General features: G+C 48.8%; 1 protein-coding gene and 1 pseudogene across 5 annotated transcripts in view; both read right to left on the bottom strand.

The window, feature by feature from the left end:
* Positions 1 to 420: 420 nt before the first annotated feature.
* LOC144165019 (uncharacterized) lies at positions 421 to 1,720 on the bottom strand (annotated as a pseudogene).
* A 13,907-nt stretch (positions 1,721 to 15,627) lies between these two features.
* LOC144178264 (uncharacterized) overlaps positions 15,628 to 25,171 on the bottom strand; it is a 34,699-nt gene continuing 25,155 nt past the window's right edge. Inside the window, exons 2-6 of one of the 5 annotated variants that reach the window (XM_077705988.1) lie at positions 25,028 to 25,103; positions 18,313 to 18,402; positions 17,527 to 17,601; positions 16,731 to 16,802; positions 15,628 to 16,618 (exon numbers count right to left, since the gene is read on the bottom strand). In XM_077705988.1, the coding sequence (XP_077562114.1) occupies positions 16,505 to 16,618; positions 16,731 to 16,802; positions 17,527 to 17,601; positions 18,313 to 18,402; positions 25,028 to 25,093 (417 nt within the window). In that variant the 5' untranslated portion in view covers positions 25,094 to 25,103 and the 3' untranslated portion in view covers positions 15,628 to 16,504. The remainder of the gene's footprint in view (positions 16,619 to 16,730; positions 16,803 to 17,526; positions 17,602 to 18,312; positions 18,403 to 25,027; positions 25,104 to 25,171) is intronic. The other 4 variants (XM_077705998.1, XM_077706006.1, XM_077706014.1 and 1 more) reach the window with 4 other exon arrangements.

Here is a 25,171-nt window from a genome sequence, read left to right as displayed (position 1 = left end):
TTCATTTTGTCACGGCCGGACTCGACTCCCTTTCCGCAGCGCGGAAAAAGAGTCGAGTCCGGCCGTGGTTTTGTGTAAACACCCTTGCGTAGGGAAGACATTGAGTCGTGAATGCTTCTACTAGTGGCACTTTCAAAGGATATGCAGTTTTGTTCGCAGGCGACGTACCAGGCATACAGGCAGACCGGCGACGGCCGGAAAAATTTCGGGGGGGGCTGAAGCCCGGTCAGCCCCCCCCTGGCTACGCCACTGGCGTCGCGTCATGTAGTTGTCGTCGTGTTCGGGAGTCACGTCCGAGTTGCATCGGGTCGCCGGGCTGAGGGCATGTCGTGAATCATGGTCTTCAGCGGTATGGCTGCGTCATTGGAGGGTTTTCATTTTTCCGCCGTTGTGCAACTTTTCCTCCCGAAGTTGCTGCTTTTAGTTTCCCCTGCGTGGGCTGGGGGACCTTCCACGTGCGAAGTCAGCATTGCTACGGCGGTTGGGCGACTGGTGTAGATAGGGCGATGGCGAATGGTTGAAACGGGCTGGGCCACGGCTGGTTTCAGATAGATACTCGTCGATCTCACGTGGTCGTTGGCTAGGGAGAGGGCGAGGTGCGTCAACGGAGAAACCACGCAGTCCGAGTCTCTTGTATGGGCAGCGACGGTAGATGTGGTCAGCCCCTCCGAAGTGGTAGCACAGAGGACGATTATCGGGAGGTCGCCTTACGTCCGTCTTCCTCGGCGTCTGGTTTTGGACCTCAGGGGGTCGGGCGGGCGACAGTGGGCGGCGGTATGGCGGGGCCTCTTGACGACGAGTTGGAGCAGGGCGGGGTCGACCAACAGCTTCGGCGTAGGCCATAGCTTGTGGCTCACGGGGTGCTTCCGACGGCGTAGAAGTACCCAGTGCGTGTTGAACGTCTTCTCGGATAACATCGGTCAGGGAGGGTACTTGGGGTTGCGGCGTTGTTGAAAAAAGTTTCCTCAGTTCTTCGCGAACGATGGCGCGGATTGCTTCCCGTAAGTCTTCTGTCGCGAATCCAGGGGCGTTGACGGGATTCGCCAAAAACGCATTCTGTGGTCGATCGTACTGCCTCCAGGGTCATGTCGATCATGGACCTCTCGGTCACGAATTCAGCGACGGTTCTTGGGGGGTTGCGAATTAGGCCAGCGAATAGCTCTTGCTTTACACCCAGCATGAGAAAGCGCAGCTTCTTCTCTTCCGCCATTTCTGGGTCAGCTCGTCGGAACAGCATCTTCATCAACTCTACGAACACTACAACACCTTCGTTGGGGTGTTGGATTCGCATCTGCAACAATAGCTCAGCTCGTTCTATACGCACCACAGTTGTGCACGTTTTCAAAATTTGTGTTTTGAAGATGCCCCATGATGTTAGCGAGCTCTCGTGATTTTCAAACTAGACTCGAGCCGAGTCTCCGAGGTAGAAAAACACTTGCCTCAAAGTTTCTTCGTCATCCCATCGGTTGAAATTTCGGACGCGGTCCAGCTTCTCCAGCCACTCTTCGGGGTCTTCCCCATGAGATCCTCGGAATGATGGGGGCTCCCGAGGTTCCTGCAGAACGACAGAAGGATTAGCTTGGTGGAACATGGTGTTGGTTGCGACGTCTTCCTTCTTCACTTTCTCCGGTAGTAGACCGAGTTCCGGTGGGAGGCCTTCCTGTCGGCGGCTGGTACTAGTGGGGCTTGCTCGGCGACTTGCAGATGGTTTAGAGTGCATGTACCCAGCACCTCCACCAGATGTCACGAAGCCAAAGACGACGCAGTTGTCTTCAAGGAAAACAAGTTTATTGGAGCGAACTTGTGCTCCCCTAACAGCTCAAAGAATACAGGCGGGGAAGCAGCAGTCAGCAAAGTGACGTTCGAAGGCGAGCGTCGGCGATTCGAATGCCGCTGCATCTGCTCTGGGGAATTTATCACTCGGCGCGAGGGTTTCTCGAATAGTCAAAGTTTATCCAGAACACTGTAGATCGACGAAGATTATTCTAGGCTGTTCACATTAGTTCGGAACGCTCTCCCTATCAGAAGAGATCACACATGCGGCACAGAAAGAAAGAACGGAACACGCGCCTCCCTTGGCACACAGACAACACCGATAACACAGACCAGCGCAGCCGGGCGGCAAAAGCAAAGCACAAATAAATACACCCAATGCGTGGTTCACAGCAACACGGAGCAAGATATAAAGAGGAGCGCCGACTGTGGCCCAGGAAAAATCTTTTGCTCGGGCAGATAATGTCCACGCGCCGCCGGCCGCCCAGCTTTCCCTTTGCTCTCTTCCTCCTCCGTTCGCCCTCTCGTCGCTGTGCCTCTGTACATGGCTCTTCCCTTCTTCGCTCTCCCCAGAGGCATCTTTTCTTGCGCAGCGACGTCTGTCTTATGCCTGTCCTACTATGCAGGAGGCATGCGTGCACGCGCGGAATTTAAACACCCGTGCGCGGCCGCAATAGACGGCGCAGATAAGCGCACGCCGCCGCATACATGGCGATCGCTTATTCCCGGAACGTTTAGTCTGACATTATGAATATCCACTAAAAATATTGTACTAACCCAGCACATGTAAGACGCAACTGAACGACGACGACTTCAGAAGCACCAAAGAATGAGCAAGAGTAATATGGAACGCCACAACATAGTCTAGCGTGATTCTGCTTACGACGAATCGATGCAGCGCAAAGGTTACCCTCTGTTGTTATCCCGCTCTCCGGCCGCGTGCTTAATTATTTATGCTGCTTCTGCGCACGAACAACGCTTACAAGGGTCGCCCGGAGTCTCCATCGGCAAACGGCAATGAGACACATTTCTGTGCCAATGACTGAATTGGACGGCTGCCCTGTTGTATCAACTGTACAAAAACACTGTCAGCTTCATAAGGAACCCAAGAATATCAAACGCATACTTCATTTTAACTCATGCCGCAACTTACCGCCCGATGTTCACTGTCGCTCTACGGTCGTGTTATCTCGTCGATAACACCGCGGTCTCCAAATAAAATGCTGGGATTTGTATGGCTGCAATTTTTTGGCCTACCAGGGTTCCCGGCGTTTTTTTTTTTCGTTAAGCGACTGACCAGCAAAACAACCGGCTCGTTAAACCTTTTCTTTCGGCGAGTTATCGCGAAATGAAGGCTTGTGAAAAGACCGCATGCACTGTCAGGGACTTGATCTTGAGCAGATTGCTACGTCGCGGGCAGTCGCGGGTGATGTTATCGCATTTCTGTTCTTTTCCGGTGAGCGTGTAAGTGCCGGCCCGTGTTTTGGCCCGACTCTGTTTTGGACGCAAGTTGCAGAACTGCGAGAAAGCTGAGGGAACTGTTACAATCGCCAGTGATCAGAACCAGTTACTCCTTTCGCCTTTTGTAAAACCTGTTAAAACAGAGCCAAATTGGTATTCCCAAATTTACAAAACGGAGCCACATTTTCGGCAAGCACCGCGCAAAAGGTAGTGTTTGTATAGCAGCCATATGTTTGTATGTGGTCTGTATATTTTCTTTTCCCGCCATGGAAACCAATCCTTGACGTATCTTTGCCGTACGGCCACTCAATTCCTTCGGGTCCGGGTTACCCGGAAGGTGCTGTCGAACAAGTTAATCAACTGTGCGAAGGAGGCGCGCAATGAACGCGAAGCGGCGCCAAAGCAGGCCCAAAGCAGTCCGTGCCCAAACCTACCGTCGCCGTAGCAGACGACAGAGCCGACGGAATGCGTTCCGCCAACTCGCCCGCCGGCGCACGGGGAACGCCGGCCGCTTAGCCGCCGCCGGCTAAGGCCCCTTTCGCTGCGCCATCTACATTGTGCTCCGCGAGTTATGGACATTAAGAGCCCGCCGGCGAGAGCGAAGTCGGCGCTCCTGTTTATCTTGCTCCGTGCACAGCAATATGCACCGCTACACCTGAAGGAGGTAAACGAAAAATGGCAACATTTCCACTCCGTGGATGATGGCGAGGGTGCGGAGTACGGGGATTTGAAATGACATCCAAGTTGCGCCACGAGTGACACCCGATTTGCGCCCCGACCGTCATCCGATTTGAGCCGTGAGTTGCATTTTGATGTGAAATTTCAACTCACGGCTCAAATCAAATGACGGTCGGGGTGCAAATCGGGTGGTGTGAGCATGGATGGATGCGGACGGACTTTGGGAGGTCCTAATGTACTCCGCACCGTTACAGGCGAGGGAGTGAGCCATTTGACCCACGGGTACTAACTCACTGTCGTAGCCCAGTGGGTAAGACGACTGACACTAACTCTGTCTCGTCTGCCAGACACACGCTCAAATCCTGCCGGTGTCTGTGTGATTTTTTGCGATTGTAAATGCTATGGGCACGGACGCGGACAGACATTGTGAGGTGCTAAGGTGCACCGCACCTAAACATTCGTCTGCCGGTCCACTTGTATGCTAAGTATTACAACCCTCGCGCGAGCGGAAACCCTTCTGTCGGTGGGTGTACGGCGATCCGGAGCGCAGACATTGGATGAAGACTCGAGCCAGAACGAAAAGGTGAGAGAGAAAGAGGGGGGGAGAGAACAATTTTATTGGGAGCGTCGATGAGAAGATCCCGTTCAAGGGAGTCCCTATTCACGGGAACCCATTCATTTATTCATTCATTCATTCATTCATTCATTCATTCATTCATTCATTTTGCATTTATTTATTTTGCAGCAGAAAATGCAGGAAGGAGGGAAAAAGCTGGACGCAGCCAGCTTGACAGGGACCCAACTCCCTTTACAAAGCAGAGGGGCACATAGCGAACAATTCCGGAATTTTTTTATTTTCAGGGAAAAGTGCAACACCAAGCAAAAAAAATTGGATTGGAAAAAAAAGGTTTTTTTTTATCATGCTTTTCACGTTCACAAACAAAATCATGGCACTCGACATTTCAAGTGCAATGTAAAGAAGGATAAAAGAAAAAGAAAGACTCATCTAGTACATAGTTACAACTTTGTAGGATTTAGCTTCGGTGGAAAAAAAAGTGCAGGATTCTACAGCACAAAGAATATAGGAAAAAAGAACGGCAACACATTGGGATCCCGTTACAAACACACAATGGCAAATACAAATGTAACAATGCACAGTAATTCAAAGAAAGGAAGGAAAAAAGCGGTGTTTGTGAAGGTAATAAAGTTTCAGTTGAGTAGGTGTAATACTAAGTAAATTAATTCCTTTGAAGGCGAATTCATTTAGCATTCGCGGTACACGGTTGTTGACCATATCAAGGCCGTGGTCGGTCTTACAAAACGGAATCACCCAATTATCATTATTTCGAAAAGAATACCCAGTTTCAGGGACACTCTGCAAACGGGATAGAGATAAAAATGTTGTGTTATTATGCTTGGTGCTGTTTCTGTACCTGATGAGTAAATTGAAATTTTATAAAGAAGTAAACAGCAAAACCTTATAGGAATGTAAAAGGTGTTCAACGGGTGAATGATAGCTTAGGTTTGCTACGTGTCGGAGGGACTTTCTTTGGGCTGAGTAAATCCTATTTATATTTTGTTTTGAGGTAGTTCCCCAGACCAAAGTACGATAATTTATGTGGGAGCAAAAAAGAGCTTTGAAAACTAATAACTTAAATTTATCAGGTAAAACATAACGGGCTCTGCAAAGAGCGCCTGAGATCTTAGCCAAAGAACTGAGCACTCGGTTCACATGCGAAGTCCAAGACATATTTTGATTAAAGATTACCCCAAGTGTTTGAATTTCTGACACTACTTCGATGTTGTTTAAGCCAATTCGAACGCAAAACTGATATTGTAAACGCTTCTGGGAGGGGGTAAACACAACTGCTTTGGTTTTGGTGGTATTTATTTTAAGTGAATTAGCCGCACTCCATATATTTAGATTGTTCAATGTAGCGTTCGCCATTTGGCAAAGTTCATGCGGATCTTTAGATTGTATAAAGATGCTCGTATCATCGGCATAGATAATAAATGTAGCTTCAGTAGTTATGTTTACGACATCATTGACATATAGATTAAAAAGTAGTGGCCCGAGTGTACTACCCTGAGGAACGCCAGCGGTTAGTTTCATAAATTTAGACATACATTCATTGATCAGAACACACTGTTCCCTATTGTCAAGGAATGATCTGAATAATGCTAAGGCAAGACCGTGGAAACCATAGTGTTTAAGTTTTAATAATAGTGAATGGTGATTAATAGAATCAAATGCTTTTGAGAAATCAACAAAAATACCCATGGTTAGTTTTTTATCTTCGAATGATTGTAGGATAATGTCTTTTTGTGTTAGTAGTGCTAGCTCTGTCGATCTACCCTTCCTAAAGCCAAACTGCTGAGTTCATAGTATATTATTCTTGTCACAGAAAGAATTGATTCCTAATGATATAATCTTTTCTAGAGGTTTTCAAAATGCAGGAAGTATAGAAATCAGACGGTAGTTTGAAAAATTGTTTTTATCTCCAGATTTGTATATAACTACCACTTTAAACCGTTTCATTTTGACTGGAAACACTCCAGAGTGCAAGCATAGGTTATAAATATGCTCCAATGCTGGTAAAATGTAGTCAAGGACATACTTTATTGGTCTTATGCAAATGCCATCAACATCCCTGGACCTCGAGTTGCTCAGCGAAATAAAAACTGCAAAAATTTCCTGTTGCGTCGTTGGGCTCAAAAATACGCTATTTTCATTAGGCGTTGTCAAAAACTGCCTGATAGATTCGTCGTGGTTGCTTTTAACTAGGTTAGTAAAATAAGAGTTAACCTCATCTGCCAGGTGTACGCCACTAAGAACAGCGCCGTTGTGTTCGATTTGGGTTATCTCATTGCACGTTCGCGACCGGTTTAAAAGTGTGTTTAGTGAACGCCATGTTTTATCGGGATGTCTCGTAGTGGCCTCATTCAGTAGGTTCGTGAAGTAGTCCCGCTTTGCATTTCGCAACGCTTTAGTTACAAGGTTTCTGTAGTTTTTAAAACATTTAAAATCTTCTGGCTTCCGGAGTTTTATAAATTGCGCGTACAAGTTCTTCTTGCGGATCATCCGAGGCATTTTGCGGTGACCCAAGGTTTACGTATTTTCTTAGATTTCACACGTTTTTTTAATTTAAAGCACTCTTTATAGACACAAGTAAATTTGTCGATAAAAATATTGTGGGCTTCACTTGCGTTGTGCGAGGTTAATACATCATGCCAGTTCAATAAAGTAATTCTTTCCCTGAAAGTATTCAGGGTAGTATCAGTGATGTCCTCAATCAGAACTGTAGAGGATGAATAAATCTTCTTGCATTGGGGATTAGCCTTTAGGAACATATAAATAGGAAGATGGTCACTAACGGTATTTTCGATAACTCCGGCTTTTATAATTTGTACCTCAGTTTGTGTAATAAAGAGATGTAAAAGAGTTTCAGCTTCCAGCGTAATGCGCATAGGTTCAGAAATTACATTCTTAAGAATATTTGATTCTAGCAGTAATAAACGTTCATTAGTCGTTGTGTTCACTTCTAACATGTTACAGTTGAGGTCACAACCAATGACCATTCTGAGTTTATTATCGTTCGCAAAACACAATAAAGTTTCCAAAAAAAAAAAAGCAAGTCAAATTACCAAATGGGGGCCTAGATATAACTGTAAACATGTAGTCACCGCACGTTACAGATAGTGCTTCGTAGTTTACTGAAGATACTGTAAAGGTAGGCAGCGAATTCACAGAAGGTTCACTTTTTATTAGCCGAAGCACTCCTCCACCTCGCTTCCCTTGCCTATTTAAGAAAAAAGATCTATAACCCGGTAGTACAAGAACTTTATCGTCACAAGTATACCACGTTTCGGTTATCATGATGACATGAAAGTTAAACGAAAAATCATTGAAAAGCGCCGTTATACATTCATGTTTGTTCCTGGCGGATTGCACGTTGCGACGAAAAAAATTGAGGTGTCTGCTGTCTTTAGGGTAGGCAAGGTCGTGTGGGGCTATCACTTCAGATAGAGCCGTTCAAGTGGAGCAGCGATACAAAAGAAGAAACAAACAACTACAGGGCGAAGTGAAGCATTGAAATACGTAACACACTGCGCACACGCAACCTGTTCAATAGGCCGACGCCTGCATTGAAGATCAGATATTACACGATGCCGAAGTCGACAAACCAACACACTATATCTGTGTTGATGAAACATTGTTATAACAGAGAAATAGCTTATTGTTGTACACTTGCAGGTTCTGATTAACATTTTTCCTGCTTTCATCAACATAAAATTATTAACTCTGAGTGGTAGTGCAATTGCTATGTGGAAGCTTTCAACCAAACTAACAGTACAAGCAAACATACTGAAAAAAAAACCTTGAGACTAGTTAACTTGCGTACACGACCCTTATGTCATCCTCGCAACATCTGACGCATGATTGATTCTGAGCACAGGCGTGTTCTCAGCTCGTCGTGCGAGTATATGGCCGTTGCGCACCCACACAAACCGCCACCCAACTTCGCGTTTCCGAGATATTGCCTGCCCGAGAAGCCTCTTTAGTTCCGGGCAGAGGTGTTCATTAATGAACACCGGATTAGCTCCGGTAAGACCGAAATCAGTGCCGAGAATTTTCGCCTTGCGGGCCTTATCGAGGATTTCGTCGCGCTTTGTGCGCCGAGCAAACTCGACAACGATGTTCTGCTGGTTCGCTGTTTTAGGGACAGGCACGCGATGACACATTTCAATGCCCGACGGGGAATCGGCTCTCCGATCTTGTCACCAATTTTAGCCATCAGCTCTGGAAGGCTTTGTTCCTTACAAATCGGCACACCTTTGATTTCCACGTTGGCGTTACCAGAGTACTGCTCACATTCTCTTACGCGGTGCTCGGTACCTGTCAACTGAGCGGTGAGAACTTCACACTTAGACTTAAAGGGTCCATGAAGACAAAATACAACTTTGGTTAACTTGAAAGAGTTAGACTTCAGTACCTCACTCAGCTCCATTCCGGCCACGAAAAACGTTTTTTAACCGATAAAAACGCAGGAAATACTTCAGAACTTTCAAATTTCGCGCCACAGTGACGTGTTATTGGCACGAGTGACGTCATATGGGCCAGCACTAAAAACATAATTTTCAGTGTCTTAACTGCAGGTTAGCATTCAAGTGATTCGATCAATCGGAACTAGTGGCCCACTACAATTGTCCAGTCATGTGTCCTGGCGATTGATCAGTTCGGCCGCCGTCAATTGCCCAAACAAGATACTGTGACGTCATAGAAAAGTTGCCGGAAACTGGCTAGCGAGTCGCCACTCCTCCACGCATTTTCTTTAATATATCCGTTATTTTTCTGAAGTTTGCGATGAAATCGGAATCATTGTTATCACGACAGAGCAGTCTTTCTAATGAACCAAACTTGTGTTTTGTCTTCATGGTCCCTTTAAGGGATGGGTTCTCGTCCCGCAATTTCTTATTTTCTGCTTTTACAGCGCCGAGTTCAGCTTTGTTTTTGTCGAACTCATCACTGATGAATTTCACACTGTTTCGAAGTTCTTCAATTTGGGCCTCTAATTCCGTCCTACAATTTTTTATCTCATCTTCCAGTTCACGCTTAACATCGGCAATGATTGTTTTCGTCATCGTCTGGGTCTGGTTTGGCCAACGTCACAGTGAATGGCTCAATCAGCTAGCCACACCCACAAGATACGATAAAATGCGATAAAAGGCAGCAGCGACAGAAGCAGCTCACAAAACAACTACATAGGCCATTTGCGGGAATTCGTTACTGACCTGCGACACACGAAGTGAGCGGGTTAGCTTTGACGAACTGCTGCCACTGCCGCTACTGCCAGTGATGGTCCTTTCCTGGTGCGCAGGCTTTATAGCGGTGCTTGAAATGTCATTGACCGCCCGGTCCAATGATTGATTTATTGTAAGGTTCAACGCGCCGACGCAACGCAGACGATGAGGCGCGTCGTATTGGAGGGCTCCGGATTAATTTTGACCACCTGGGGATCTTTATCGCGCGCCGAAATCTCGCACACACGGGCGTTTTTTTATTTTTCGCCTCCCTCAGAAAAGCGGCCGCCGCAGCCGGGAATCGAACCCGCGACCTCGTGTTCAGCAGCGCAACGCCTTAGCCAATGAGCCACCGCGGCGGGTGCCCGGTCCAATGAACGATGTCGATGACTTGCAGTGGCGCCGCTGAGTGTTGAACAGGCACCGCCGTGTGTCTGACGGAAGACTATCAGCAGCCGTCGGATAGTTCCTCACCGCGGATAGCTCACCGCGACTGCCCTCTCGACGAGGATGAGTTGGTCACGGAGTGAGTGGATAGACACCAGTGTCTCCCATAGTTATTGGGGGAGGGGCAAGAGGGGATAGTAGGGCTGACAATCTTGGAGTTACTCTACATTCTCCGATAATGTGCCTGAGTGTCCCTGCCTGCTGGCTACTGAAACATTTGCATCCGGCTGAATATTGGCGTAGGCACATTAGGTCGATGAAAGCCCACCCAAGCATTACTGCCCCCCAAGAATCACACGTATGTTACCAATTGGGATGAGTGGCCCCTTTAGCACATCGGATACTGTCAAGTCCATTCCCCAACATAACCGTACAAATCGTGTGGGCCGGTGCCTGTGCCTTCATGGAGGACGACTAGTTTTTTTCACTAACAGGCCCGCGTATTAACCAAGCCGGCGCTGGACAATACACTATAGCTTAGCCGACTCACCACATATCAAGAGATTACTAAGCACTGTAATCTCGTGTTTTCTCATTTAGGCATTATTCATTCGTGTATTCCATTTGAGGCATTAAGCCATGCCCAATATTTTACGCCTTAATGCCGCCATGAAACACTCTGGAATAAATATTACGGGGAATTCTTCGGCTTCGCAACGCGACGGACTTAAATTAGATTCCGACCACGAGACGCGTTTTTGTTTGAGGCGCTTGATGTGCCTTTGTGGAAACCCATTGTGGAAGTCGTCTTTCCTGCAGTGCGCTTTGAGCGCAACGATTTGGATTTCGGACTTTGAAGAGATTGGCTCCGACCCCGAAATACAGGTCAAGGTGGTCCAACTGGCCGAAGCTGCCGCCATCTGAGGAGGAGGAATTCAGGAAGGCTCCCACTTCCCCTTCCTCCTTTCACCCAGTTTTGGGCAAAATAAACTTATTATCATCATCATTGGCTTTGGACCAGCAACCATCTTTCACTTCAACCACGACCATCGTCACCATCAGAGAAAGTCCCCTTTCCTGCAGTGCGTTCTGGAGCAACGTCGCCATCATTGAGGCATAGAAAGGTTCCCTTTCAATTTTTACATTGCCACGCGTTGTTTGCCTTTCTGCCGCAATGTGGTGTATATCCTTCCAATGAATTATTTCCTGACCTTGGAGTCTAGAAGAACGGGTTTCGGGACAACGGTGTGCTCGAAGGAGATTCAGATCCTGGTCCTTGAAGAAAAAAGATCCAATGCCCCTTTACAATTGCAAACCAACACACCTGCTTACTTTACTGATCATAGATGCAGACGGTGCACTGCACGGCCCTTGTTCAAACCCCCACCACTATAGGCGTGGTGTCGTGCTATGCCCCATGGCAAAATCAGTTTAGACATTCCGGAGAATAGTGTGCTTGAGAGGCGCCAGCGTGGTGATCCCCCGTAAATTTTAAGGCTCCTAACCCATCACCAACTGCAACTGCTGCTTGAAAACTTCGTCAGCATCCCGGCCATACGAATCCTTATCACGGTACAAAGACGAACCCAATGCAAATTATACCCTTTGAAACCTCTATTCTAAGAAAAACAACTTTGTCACAGGTTTTGTGCGCACTCAGCGATCCCGTAATTCCAACAGTCGGATTGAGGCACAGGATCACCTTGCGTTGCATATTCAAACAAGTGTACACACAGCTGAATGTATAGTCAATCATACGTGCCCTCCAAGGTGAGCCCAGACCCTCCCCGTCCACTGCAAGTGGTGACAGATACTCTAGAGGACATTTACATAAGCCTGCAGAGAGGTGAGGGTGCCTGAAGGCCTCAGATGCAGAAGTCATGTTGCGTCAATAGGCTTATGGCGAATGTGCGTTCCGAGGAGCGGTGGAAAGGTTTGCTAGCATGGAGAAACCTGCAGAGTATCATGGCTATCCTGACATCATCATTCAGCACTTCCGGCCACACTTGCCGGTAGCAGGTGCCCGCCATCGGTTAGGAACACGTGGGAAATAAATTAGGTGCTGTTTACGAGATCGCGACGCCCTCCAGAGCCGTCGTGAGCGATATGTTTCTGCGCATTATCGATTATAAAACCCCTCCTAATTCGCTTAGCAAGGCCGCTGGGAAGCCTGCCAACTACGGCCACATATCCTGCGACTCTAAACTGACCCTACTTCATGCGGACGAGAACTCTTACGGGAATCCCTCCATGCGGCCAAGCCAATGCTCCGTTTTTCGATTCCGTAGCGGGCAGACATAAACGGAATTAAGGGCTACACATATGTGAGGAGAGCGAGGCACTCCCGCACGCGTTTTTCCCTCTCCTAAGCCGGTCCTGCAGCCTTCATGTGTTCTCCCGACTCCCGCCAGAACGGGTTCCAGAAAGGAGAAACGCGTGCGGGTACGTGCCGCTCTCCGCACACGTGTCTTTTCTTCGAGCGATGGGAATACCTCCAACAAACATAGCTTGGTCTAAAATGTAGAATCAAGTACAAAAACCGCAGCCCACTGTCCGAAGGAAGTTCCCATCTAAGTGTAAGGCCAGCAAGGGTGGTTTCGAAGGTATTTGTGATGCGTTGCACTTGCTCTTCCAGGTCACCTCTCGCGCACTGAAAAAGCACCAAGAAGTCATCAAGTAGCGAAAGACTCGCGCGGTTTTCGAAGTATGAAGCATGGCCTCGAAGAGCCTGTAGTGCCGCACCACCAGGAGACCACTCAGCACGTGTGCTAAGCATGAACCTATGCATACACCTCTCTTCTTAACGAAGGTCTCACTGCTGAACTTTACAATCGAAGAGCGAGTGTCCGAGAAGGTGCTGATAGTCATACCACACGCATTCTGGAAGCAGACAGCTCCGTGGCGGTCTATTCACTCAGACACGCCCTCTACGATCTCGCCGCGTAGCAAGGAATGGTATAGGTCCTTGATATCTAATAAGACGCCTTGAAGATAAGTGAGGCAGTGCCGTTAGAGGTAGTCAGGTGCCTCGGGGAAGGGGGGGGGGGGGGGCTCTTTACCAGAAAATGGTAATCGGTCAGCTTTAAAGTGATCTTTGCAGAAACCGGCCCAAAAAACAATGCCGGGAACCGCTTTCGCACACAACGATTCATCACGGCGAGCCCTCCTTGAGCGTTTTGGCCGTAAATAAACAAGTTGAACTGGGAAAAAATTTTCCTGGGCTGCTCTTTGCGCCTGCACATTGTACAACACCGCGGGGATGGCTACGATGGCACATTCATTGTCAGACTGGTCAAATATGAGGTCAGCGTCCCGAAGTGCATTGACGACGCTCGAGCTCGTGATGCTCGGTCTGTCTTCTGAATCAGTTTGCTTCTCTTACTAGGGACCCTTTTTTACTGCGTTCTTCAGATCCCTACGACATATTCCAGCCTTCTTGTTGCTGCTGCATGCAAAGCACGACTTCTCTCCTACTCCATCAAGCATGCGTACGTCCCACCTGCGCTTGCCTGCTGGTAGGCCCATTCCCACCATCGCGTCCGCTAGAGCTGCACTTGTGCCGCTATCTCCGGTATGGTGTATGGAGGCACCTTCACCTTCTGAAGGACCACCTTCTTGAAGCATGTGCTTCAGAGTGTTCTCGTGGGCAGCACTATCCCCTGTCTCAGCAGGAACTTCAAACGGCTTCTGAAGTTTCCAAATTCATCTGGTGGAGCATACTCTCAATGCTGCCCAAGCAAGAGACATCGCTCCTTCAACAAAACATTGCAACTTTCCTTGCAAATCCCGCTGTTCCAGAAAATGTAGAAATGGTGTTGAAGTTGGGTCAGAAGTTTGGGTACACCAGATAAGGGACAACACGGAAGTGTTTGGGCTTGCTGGTGGCACCACATCAAAGGCTGATGAGAACACTATCGAACGATGCATTCAGGGGACGCTTGAAGGCCTGCCAGGGGAGTGCAAAAGGATATCGGCCATCGACACCCCAAGCGTCGTCAATGTCCGTCGTGACGCTGACCTCAGACTTGCACCATCTGAAAAAGAAGATGGCTTCGTCGTCATTCCCTCAGCGTAGTACAACGACAAGGCGGAAGCGGCATTCCAGAAAAGTTATTGCCCAGCTCAAATTGATCCTAGCAGGGCCCATAGGGAGGGTCTAAAGCACTGTCAAGGGGAAGCTCTAAGCGACCTTGAAACAGAAAGACCGACGTGCTCATCCTGCAGGCTTTCTGCTCGTCCAAGACGCACAAAGAAAGCTCTCCGTCTTGCGTCATTGTGTCCAAAAGGGTTTACTGCCAGCACGTTCTGGGCAAGTTTCTAAAGGGATCACTTTCACAGGTTGCAGTTGACGCCCACGAGATAGTGACGGGCGCTGCCGTACCGGTCCCGCCAGCAATTTTTAAGATGGAGGGCTTGAGCAATGCGCACTCAATTCGTTTAGTTCTCTGCCCAGAGCCTTATTCGTTACGTAGACGATCGTTTCAGTGCAATCAAAGAGGAGCCACTGACTGCATTCACAGCACACCTGAGCAGCGTGCATGAACCATTCAGTTACCGTAGAGGAGGAGCGATTCTCGACGTCCTCGTCAAGCGCGAAGGAAAAACCTCGACGTACAGAGTGTGCATAAAGAGCACCCACATGGGTCGCTCTCTGCAATTTAACTTTGAACCCTGGTTTTTCGAAAGGTTTGCAGTGGCATAGCTTGTGAGCTGTACCAACAGGGTTTGCGAACAACCTGAAGATATGGCTGCCTACACAGAGCACGTGCACCAGGACCTCTCCGCATGTGGCTAACCTGACACGTTTGTACACTCGGTGGAACGTGAGCTAGGCGCCCTAAACGCTCCGGCCCCACACGTCCCCATAATCGTACTCCGTTACCGTATCTAACTGGGATTAGCGGGCACATGCCGCGTGTTTTTCTCCCTAATATTTTACAGGTAGCACGCGTGCCTACGCAAAAGTTATGGTACTTCATGGCGACCGTCAAGGTGAAGGTACAGAAAAGAAAATTTCCAGGCGTTCTCTACAGCGTTCTGTGCGCAGACTGCGATCAAAGCTATGTGGGCGAAGCGGGCAATTCCTAGAGAAGACTCAAGCAACACATGTGCGACGAAAGAAAGAAAGACTAACCCGCCGCGGCGGCTCAGTGGCTAAGGCGTCGTGCTGCGGAGCCCAAAACAGCGGGTTCGATTCCCGGCCGCGGCGGCCGCCTTTATGACGAACAGTCGTGGACAAATGAAACGCGGACATGAAATAATGAACCAAAAGATGCAAATATTGTTTGTGAAGGGTCAATAATGGCACACTGTGGCTACATTAGGAAAGCTTTGTTACTGTAATTAAACACTGCCTTGATTGGACTTCCACTACTGTGTGTTGTGGTTCATATTTTCGTGATGTCGTTTTATTGTACATAACTGCATGTCAGGACTTGAAGAGACACGACATACAGCTGGATAACATTACACCAACGCTATCATGCACATCTGTGGGCTATGAGGGGTTCCTCGGGGACCTTGCCAGCACTCTGAGGTAGGCCACCACGCTAGCTCCCGGCGTGTCAACCACGCGGGCTCCCATGCCTACGGCAGCCCAGCGAGGTTCGCCGATACGAGAACACAGTAGACAGTAGTGCCGAAGCACAGCCGTTTATTTGGGGAATCCCAAAGCATGCGAGCACAAGGCTCGACGGCGTTCACGAATCACGCCGTCCGGGTCGTGACCGCGAATGGGAGGCAGGCACTTACGGCGCGCGACAAAGTTCCCACCTGAGATACATGCATCCGCCACCGCCGCGACGTTCAGCTGTTCTCTCTCTCTCTCAGCTGATCTCGCCCCCACCGAGCCTCCGCCGAGACTCTGCCCGTCTCCCGAGCGCACACGTTGCCGCCCGCGCGCCTATGCCCCCCTCCCCTCCAGGCGGATCGGTGGTGCCATCTCTCGGGGACGCCGACGAACAGCGGAGCGCCGGACCGGTTTCAGCGCACAAGTTTCTCCCGAAGCGCCCGCCGGCTCGGGCACGGAGCAAGATCTTGCTCCGTGGGCTCGGGATCACGGGTCACGGTTCTCCACGATTCCCACACATCTCAATAACCAAAGGCAAAGCAGAAAAACAACTGCCCGCAAGGGCAATGTACACAATGACAGCACCTCATTAAGCAACACATTATTTCTGCATAGATCAAAAGACAAACGTGACATGATGGCGCCCGAAGCAAAGAGCAGGGGCCGTCCAATGCTAAACAGAGATGCAGCCGTTGTGCACTGTAACAAGCTCAAGGAAACCGGCTACTTGTCAATGTTCCCAGCCCTCAACGGTGCTTCAGTTTTGGTACACAGGTACTTGAAGAGCGCAAGGATGCTCTGTCTAATGAAAAGAAAGCAGTTTAAGCGGCTCCCCTAACAACACATTCTCACAAGTGCCCTCAGCTGCAGCAGCAACTCCATAGAGAAGCCTCTCTGTGCAAAGCAGATAGGTTGTGCAACCGGGGGCCCTGGCTCCTTTCTCCAAGCCTGCAAAGAAACAGCACACGCAACCCGTTGAATACAAAGACTGCGCCACTGCTTGACAATCGACTGTTAATTCGCCGTCCTACAAGAATTTTGAAGCGAGCAACATAAACACCTTCTGATTGCTATGTAGACGACGCTGTTCTTGCAATAGAAGGACACGCGGCAGCACCGTTGGAGAGCACACCTAGGAAATTTGCACACAGCTGTTAAACATCTAGTTGCAGCCAAGGAGCACAACAGAAACGCAAAGTCGCAAGCAGTGAGGATTCACAAGAGACGAAAAGCGAAGGCAGTGCAATAATGGAGAAGTCAATTTCAACACTTGTCAAGCCCACGGAAGTCCAGCTGCCTCTGAAGAAGTGGAACAAGCTGCACCCCTCAGAGAATAGGACCCTGGCCATGCCGCGCAAGACAGGTCAGAACAATCGAGGCAAACAAGTCTAAGTGAGCTGTCGAAGAATGCAAGGAAGACATGAATACCAGAGACGGCGACCTCAGGAAAGCGGAGAGCAGTGAAGAAGCCATTGCAGACAAAGTTTCAACTTTTCAGAGGCCTAAATTTAGCGAGCTCCTTGAGAAAGGTGGTGAAAGGAGTTCAGCAACAACGTATATATTATACGCATAGAGGCCAATGTGATGCAACAATTTCACTTGTTCACAAATTGACCTAGTTTGTTCTTGAATACCAAGAGAAAATCGTCGGTGGTCCCAGATTGTTTATGGTTAAACTCCCAGCTGGGCCCAGCTGGTCTTACCTGGTCCCAGCTGGGAATTTTACCATAAACCAGCTGGGACCAGCTACCATTTTCTCCTGGGCGTCTTAGCACAGCACGTGAAATCATGTAAAAGCTTTCATAGGCGGGAGAATATTGGGAAATGTAGTATAGTTAGTTGGCCGCCCCTCATACCCGGGCACATACGCACGCAGAAGATTGGCTCAGAAGCTGTCCACCAAATGAGCTGACTGGATGCGCGATCTTCTGCTGCAAAAATAGCGTGTGAAAAAAATTGCTGAGTCCAAAGTGCATTTCATTGGCTATGTTATTTGCCACGCCACGCCTTACTCTGGCAAAAGTGGGTGCATGGCACCTCTGTAACTTGCACACAGCAGAAATTAAAATACCACCACTGTGTTTAGCTATTACAGGTTAAAAGAGTAAGGTGCTATCAAACCAAACTGAAAACCACTACTTCAACATCTCGTGATAATTTCAGAATTGGTGTGGAGGGCGTCTGATGCTGAACGCCATAAATAGAGTGAGGCCTTACTTGCACTATAAATAAAACAACAAAAATTTCTCTTTTAGAAGTGAAGGATCCCCACATAAGTAAGGGTTCCAGAAATTCCCTTCCCGGTCACTTTACGAGCTGCTGGTGTTCCTGCATTCCACAACAAATGTTCACAGCTCAAATTCCCAAGCGGTACGCAGGAAGACCATATTCGAGTGGGTTTGGAATGCAGATTGTTTGGCCTAGGTGTTATGGGTCGCAAGCCCTCTCCCACTCTAGTCTCTCAGCATGTCATTCTATTTTATCAGTTGACAGGTCTAAAGGACAGACCTCATTGTATTAAGGACACAATAATATCAGTAGAAGGAATTAAAAACAACAGTTCAATGCCACATCAAATTTTCCTCGAGAAAAAAAAAGCAAGCTAATATTCACGAGCCCAGCTGTATTGTTATGTTACTCACACTGTTTTGTAAGGCACTGTAAAGGAACACCAATCTGGGTCTTGTGCAGGTGCCTGCACCTTGGGGTCTGGCCAAAGTAGTGCTTGCACCCTGCAGCAAAGCCTTTATTGCGCACAAAGTACATTTGAAAGGAGCAGGCACAGAGTACAGGCACAAAGGGTAGGCACAAAGTATGTTTGCGTACACTTGGTCACTGTTAAGTCCAGTTGGAGGCTACGATATTAACCAAGCTTCTTCACTCTGCCCCTCCCAATTTGACCAACAGATGTCAAAATCAACAGGGCATTCCGATTTGAAAATTTTGGGGAGCCTATACAGCTAAACGCAAAGTCAATCACCACTTGTTCTTTCTATGAATTATTTTAACTGCACCATTACCAAGTTATAAATCAAGCCTGCAACATTTTAAACATTAGTCTCACATGGTTCTCAGGCTTTTCAATGCCACCCCCCGTCGCTGCACAGCTTGCTGTATTTTTTTGCTTCTACTTATTTATGAGACTAAGCCAGCAACATGCTTTAAGAAAATTGAATTGCAAAGACAATATCAGATAATAAAATACAAATAAACGTACAAGTTATCCTGCACAGTAAAAAATAATGCCTCTTTGCCACCTATATTGCTTGATAAGGAGCCTTGTTGTTGCACTTCATGTGCAAAAAAACTGAAGGCGGGTTCCTTATTGGTACTGTTGCACACAGGGTGTCGAACCGGAATTTTTTCGGGTTCGGTTCGGGTTCGGGTTCATGCCTTTCGGGTTCAGTTCCGGTTCGGTTTCGGAGCACCATTTCGTTCCGGTTCGAACCGGTTCGAACCGATTCAAACGGGTTCAAACGGGTTCGGAGGAAAAGAAGCAGGAGTGTTTTTTGTGTTTAATTTTTTTAGTGCTGCGTTTTCGTTTCATTGTAACGTCGGTATAAAAACAAATTCATATTGTATGTTTCTTTGCGCAGACATTCTCATTTTGGCGATTCAAAAAGACCCTGCAACCCTTTTTTCAATTTGTTTCGAAATCTCAAATCCTTCCAGAACGTAGTCAACGAACACGTGCAATACTAAGATTATAGACGGTGGCAAAACACCTCAGCCAAAAATTACCGTTCTATATCTATTAGGCAACTTGGAAATTTGCTCAAAAGGTTTTTCTCTCTTTCCCTTCTTCGACCACCGGAAACACGCCATTACAGCACTGGAGGGGCTATTGGCCGGCTTTCCTTCAGCTGCAGCAAAGAACGCATTCTATAGCCACGTAATAAAATTGGAGATGCTTGCACTATATAAGTCGCGCAAGACCTGGAGGATTGCTTTCTATGTAAGCACTGAAGGACACACCGCCACTTGTCAGTAGGTTTGAAATTGCTTATTTAGATGTTCCGTTGTCGCGTTTCCCGGTGGTAGTAGTAGTCATCGTCAAATCTATCTATATCGTCGTCTTTCTCACGCATGACTGGCGGCCCAGGATCGCTTTGTCCGCACGCTTTCACATGTGTTCGAAAGTGGAGCGCGTCAACCGGTGCTAGAACCAGTGGCAACCGGGTCCGCGAACTATGCGTCTGTAGCGCGAGCTGTCTTGTGCCTCCCCCTTGAGGCGCGGTCGCACATGAACTGTTTTCTTAGTATTATTTTCCGAGCGCCCCGCGCAAGCCTGGACGATGCCAGGCGCTCCACTTAAGGCGCCTGCTCACGTGCGCGGTAAGCGGCTGGAGTAACTATGACCGGGGGGTTTTGTGATGACGCCGCACACATTACAGCCAGCAACAGCAGCTTCTCTGTTCAAAATGGTGCAGCTTGCACTACTGGCACAAGGCTGGAGAAACAGCGGAGCTGAGGGTCATCCTCGCTTTTTCGTATCATGCTCTATTCCTAAGTTTTGCTGGGCTCCGCTCAGTTTTTTAGGTTTCGGGATGTTCTTGCTAGGCTAGACTAAGTGTTGAGGGGTGAAAACAAGTTTACCCGGTTTTTACAAGGCCGTTCCGGTCGGTCCCCCCCCACTAACAGCGGATCCCAGGGGGAAGAAGCTAGGTCGACCTTCAGATGCACTGCTTCTCCAGCCTTGCGCCGCTAGTGTAGCTGCGCAAATTTGTTTTTGCGTTTTAGTCGCCTGAAAAAGACCCTCACCTTTAAGTTGGTATATAGTAAAAGGTAGGCACACGCATATGTCCCTTGTGCTAACACTCGAGCAGGCGCGAAAGCCGGCTTCACTGTTACACAATTCTTTCTGCGGTGGTGCACCAATTACGGGCAGCGAAGGTTTTGTTCTTAGTATTTTTTTTTTTTGTGGACGCCACCGAACCAGGTTCAAGCTTAAGTAGCTCCGCTGTTAAAAGAAAGCCACAAAAGCAATGCAGAAAGGAAAGGCATACTGCGACGAGCGAAGCAGGCAGCACCGCTCCGTGCTGCGATTTGTAGATCTTTCGCAGTGCTTCCAGACGCGAAGCAAAGAGTGAACGCGGTTATTGGAAGTTTTGCCGAGTTCTTTTAACTGCACAATCCACTGCAAAATCTTTTTCATTGGAGGTCAACGATTACAACATTAATTAAACGATATAAAAGCCTCACAGGGACACTTAAGGCTGCTTGTGTGTGTGAATGTGAAAGAATTACTCTTTATGACCGCTAGTTTGTTTTTCTTAATTCAGTTAGGTCATTTAAATGATTCAATTTGAATTTTATTCTTGGCTCATAAACTCGCAGTTTCATAAATAAAAAAATTAACTGACTATTACGATACACCCTAATGTGAAAGTTGAGGGAAGCCCGAAGTGCCGTCTGCTCGGGGACGGCGTATAGCGCCTGCGACTCACGAAGTGATCGCGTCATCAGCGAACGCACGACGGCACGCGGTAAGCTCTGGCGTTCTCTCGTAGCGCGAGCCGTCGCCGAAGAGCATGTCTCGCGCGGCTTCAGCATACCGTCCTCCCGCTCACACGTTTGCCATACTTTCATCCTCCACTTTCATGCTTGCTTTATCTTCGGTGGCCTCTCCGTTGCATCGGTAACAACGAGGCCGACCCTGAGAGACTACGCAAAACGAGAGCAACGGGTGCTTAAAAGCTGCTATCAAGAACATGACTCTATGCAACGGCCGCGGTACCGCCTAGTGTTCCACTCCGCTCGCCGACCACCTCGTCTTTAAATAAAGCATCATCGCCGCAGTCTTCTGGCAGGCAGGCATGTAGCCTCCTGGCCAGTGGGCAGCGTCCCGGTGCCGCCGACGCCACCTCCGCCTCCCCCTTCTGGGACCCTCGCCTGAACCTTCTGGCAATGGGCACCTTCCCTGCAGGCTACCCATTGCCACTCCGTCCACAAAGCAGGCGACCACCCGTCTACCATATTTTTTTGGTTACATCGAGTGTCGCCGTGGTGCGACTTTGCATGCATGCCCCCACCCCCTTCCCCCCCCCCCCCCCCCCTGTTTGGCTGGTGACGGGCCGCCCTCGTCTCCAAATCACGCATCCTCCCCGAAATCTCCTGGCTAGTGGGCAGGCAGGCAGGCGGGCAGGCTGGTGTAATTTACTGACAAGCGGGCACCCTTTTGGCAGGACAGGCAATTTCTCTGGGTAACAGAGAGCCTGCCCGACCGTCATCGTATTTGATACCATCAAATATTCACACAAGCACACGCACGCAGACGCGTATTTTCGCATAATAAGGCCAAAAATTTCGCATTAAAAAATTGGTTGACCTGCTACGCTTTTCAAGTACCTATAGTTCCCGCTGACCAAGTACCGGAAGCGCCTTGGAACATCGTCCGGCTTACCCTCCCATCCAGGAAAAGATCCACTTCAACGCAAGGAGAAGTGCACGCGTTGGGTAGCATGCAGCTCGCGGAGCCCCATCGCTAAGTTCTGCAGTTAGGCCCAAAGATTGCCTTTGAGCGCCGTTTTTAAAAAGTGGAAAAGGTTAGCTTATTGGCCCGTGCCATCGCTCGCCATGTTCCCCAGGGTGGTAAGCAGCGCCGCATCGGGGAGTACACGGATGCCGTCGTGCGGCCCAGCCCCAAATAAGCTTCAACTGGAACGTTATGGTGGATTACATGGTAAACAATGACCTGAAATTGCATTTAACGGGTGAAGAGGACCAATGCGTTGTTTTACCGAAAGGTATGTTCTGTAAGCAGCCTTTAAGAGCAGTGCATAAGAATTTGAGTGACAACATCGCTTGTTTGTGTCCCCCCCACCCCTTTCCGTGTCTTCGCCTAGTTTAGTCATCAGGGAACAACACCAACTAGATCCACCAGTTGATGATGTCCTTGGAGGCTTTCACATGGGGGCATGGATGCATTCGAATTAATAACGCATTGAAAGCTTTACACAATATTAAACATGTATGTACATAGGAACCACGATGAATGAGCCATGATATGCTGCCTCGGATTATACGTTCAAGCATAACTTATTCTTAATGCTAAAAGAAAATTGGGGAAATGACCAGTGTCTAACTCAAACTGATAGTACATACGGACAACTTTACATTATATTGACGGTTATAATAGGAAGAAAAACTGATGGGTTGTGCAACTACACACTATGCGTAATACTTGGTGGCGCCGTCAGGCGAGTGGTAAAAATACCTTCACACACAAGGTGGACCACCATAATCAAAAACTAGAAATTAGAGTTTTGAAGCCCCGTCACCGGTTCGGAACGGTTCCTTCGATTCGTTCCGGTTCGGGTTCAGTTCCAAAATGGCGGAAAAAATACGGGTTCGGTTCAGTTCCGGTTCCGGGCAAAAATTGGGGTTCGGTTCCGGTTTTCCGTTCGGTTCCGGTTCCGGTTCGACACCCTGGTTGCACAACGAATTTGAAATTTTGGGATGTGCAAAGAGTTTGTTGGAATTTGTTGCACTCTCCTTAAAACAATTTTTCTTGCGGATTCAGAGGCATCCAAGAAATGTGATTTCACCATACAGTGTGAGCTCTTTACAAGAAACATGAAAGGAGCAAGTTGCGCTCTATTTTGTGGTCTCTCTACCTCACAATATGCATAACGCTAGCATTGCACAAGGCAGGCATTCATGCACACTGCGAGGAACCACCGTGGGTTCGGGCTAGTTGAGCACGCTCACGATACTGAAACGCCGTCTCCCAAATCAACACCGCCTCTGTTGGGCAGGTGGAGAAAGGGGCGACAAAGGAATATGCCCAGGGTACGGAGGGAAGACGTTTATTTTATACTTACGTTCTAGACACATATTTTACAGACCCAATTACATAATTTACAGTACAGGTATACGTACTTCCCGTTAGGTGAAAAGGGCGATGGGGCGCCACGCGCAAGTGTACGCGTCGTCGGCGCAAAGCCAGTGGGCTCTTAGGTCAGGGCAAATTCCGGGGTGCGCGCGCCGCACGTTGCGCGCGCGCGCATCGCCGTGCTGGCCGGATCGGCTCGCAGCAGCGAGGGAGACGGGGCCCATTCGCTCACAGGCGCGTACCGCACGGCGTGTTCGTCGAGTGGTAGGTACGGCCTTACTATATGCAAGCGTAGGGACAACAGGAGCAGCCTTGGGCACGGGCCGCAGCTGGAAGGGCTGGTGGGCTTTCGCCGCCGCAACAGAGTTGCCGCCGGCTGGTAAAGAAAGCGTCACATACCTTCGGCCAATGCCTTCGGCGTCCTGGAAGCGTCTCCCCGAACGGACTCCCGCGCAGCGCGCGCGTTCGCATCCCCGGCGAGAGTCGGGTTCGGGCCTCGTTCAAACGGACCAATGAGGTGAGGTTAGCTCCGCTACCAGGGCGGAGCGCCCGCTGCGTGACAGTGTTTTATCGCCGCAACGGTCTCTGCAGGCTTCACCTCACGCAAGAGTTTGAGAGACGGCTCGGCTCTACACAGAGGCGCCAAGACGAGCCGGAATTTCGGAGGAGAGAGGGAAAAAGGGCCCCGTGATGGCACAAACCCAGTGATCGCGCAATGGCTAGGGCGTCAGGAGCCCCACAATGTATGAGGTGGTTCATTTTGCAATATTTTGTTTTCTTGCTGCAAAGACCTGCCTTCAAGTAGAAACAGACATGCAGAGCTCATATGGTAGTTTGGGCAAGTCACTTGAGTTTGGCAACATTCTACTGCCTGCCATATTTTAGTGCATTACTCGGGCACTTGTCCCAAAATCTGTGCCTGCGTGAGCCCAGCCCGGTCGGTGATATCCCACCACTCATTCACGGTCTGCACTCCAGTCATTCCACAACCAGTGCAACCATCATGCTTGCTCCTTGGAGTCCTCCTTTAGTGAAGATGGAATATCGTCACAGCCTCAGATGAGGAAACCCCCCACTTCTGAGAAGATACGACTAGTGTTCCTCATCAGGAAACTGGTGCATCTCACATCGTTTTTCATGTCAGTGAGCAGCATCATCCAACTTTTTTTTTTTAATATTGCATAATTTTGCCACAGGGAATCAAAAACATGGGGAACCTATCTACAGAACAATCTGAATTCTCGTTCTGACCTTTAAGCCAGCATGAGGAAGGGTTCTGCTCTTTACACCTGCCTTTCATTTGGTGAGGACCAGAGGGTGCCATAGCACCAAAGGGTCGCAGAAATACTGCATGATGCTTCCATCACTGTGCGACCCCACTGTTCGGCAGGATGTAACAACCTGACCACTGCCTCGACAAAGGCAAGTTCCCCACCTCTGTGCTTTCTTAGTGCCTCATCCATTTAGGAGGATGCTCAGACCTGGCACAGTGCTTAGTGGGGTTCCACAGAAAGTGCGCATACCACATCCACGTTGGAGGAGGAGGAGACCGTGGCTTGAGACTCGACCACGTACAGGGGTGCTCGCATGCGCGTCCGGCTGCGGCAGAGTAAAAATGACTTAGAGGCTGTGCGGTTTCAGACCCTTTCACCCACTCTCAAAAAGGT

This window comes from Haemaphysalis longicornis, unplaced genomic scaffold (genome assembly GCF_048455015.1).
Source record: "Haemaphysalis longicornis isolate Haplotype H1 unplaced genomic scaffold, Haemaphysalis longicornis Haplotype H1 scaffold_1, whole genome shotgun sequence".
Classification (NCBI taxonomy): Eukaryota; Metazoa; Arthropoda; class Arachnida; order Ixodida; family Ixodidae; genus Haemaphysalis; species Haemaphysalis longicornis.
The sequence above is the reverse complement of the archived record's forward strand: the minus strand, read 5'-3'. Positions and strand labels throughout refer to the sequence as shown.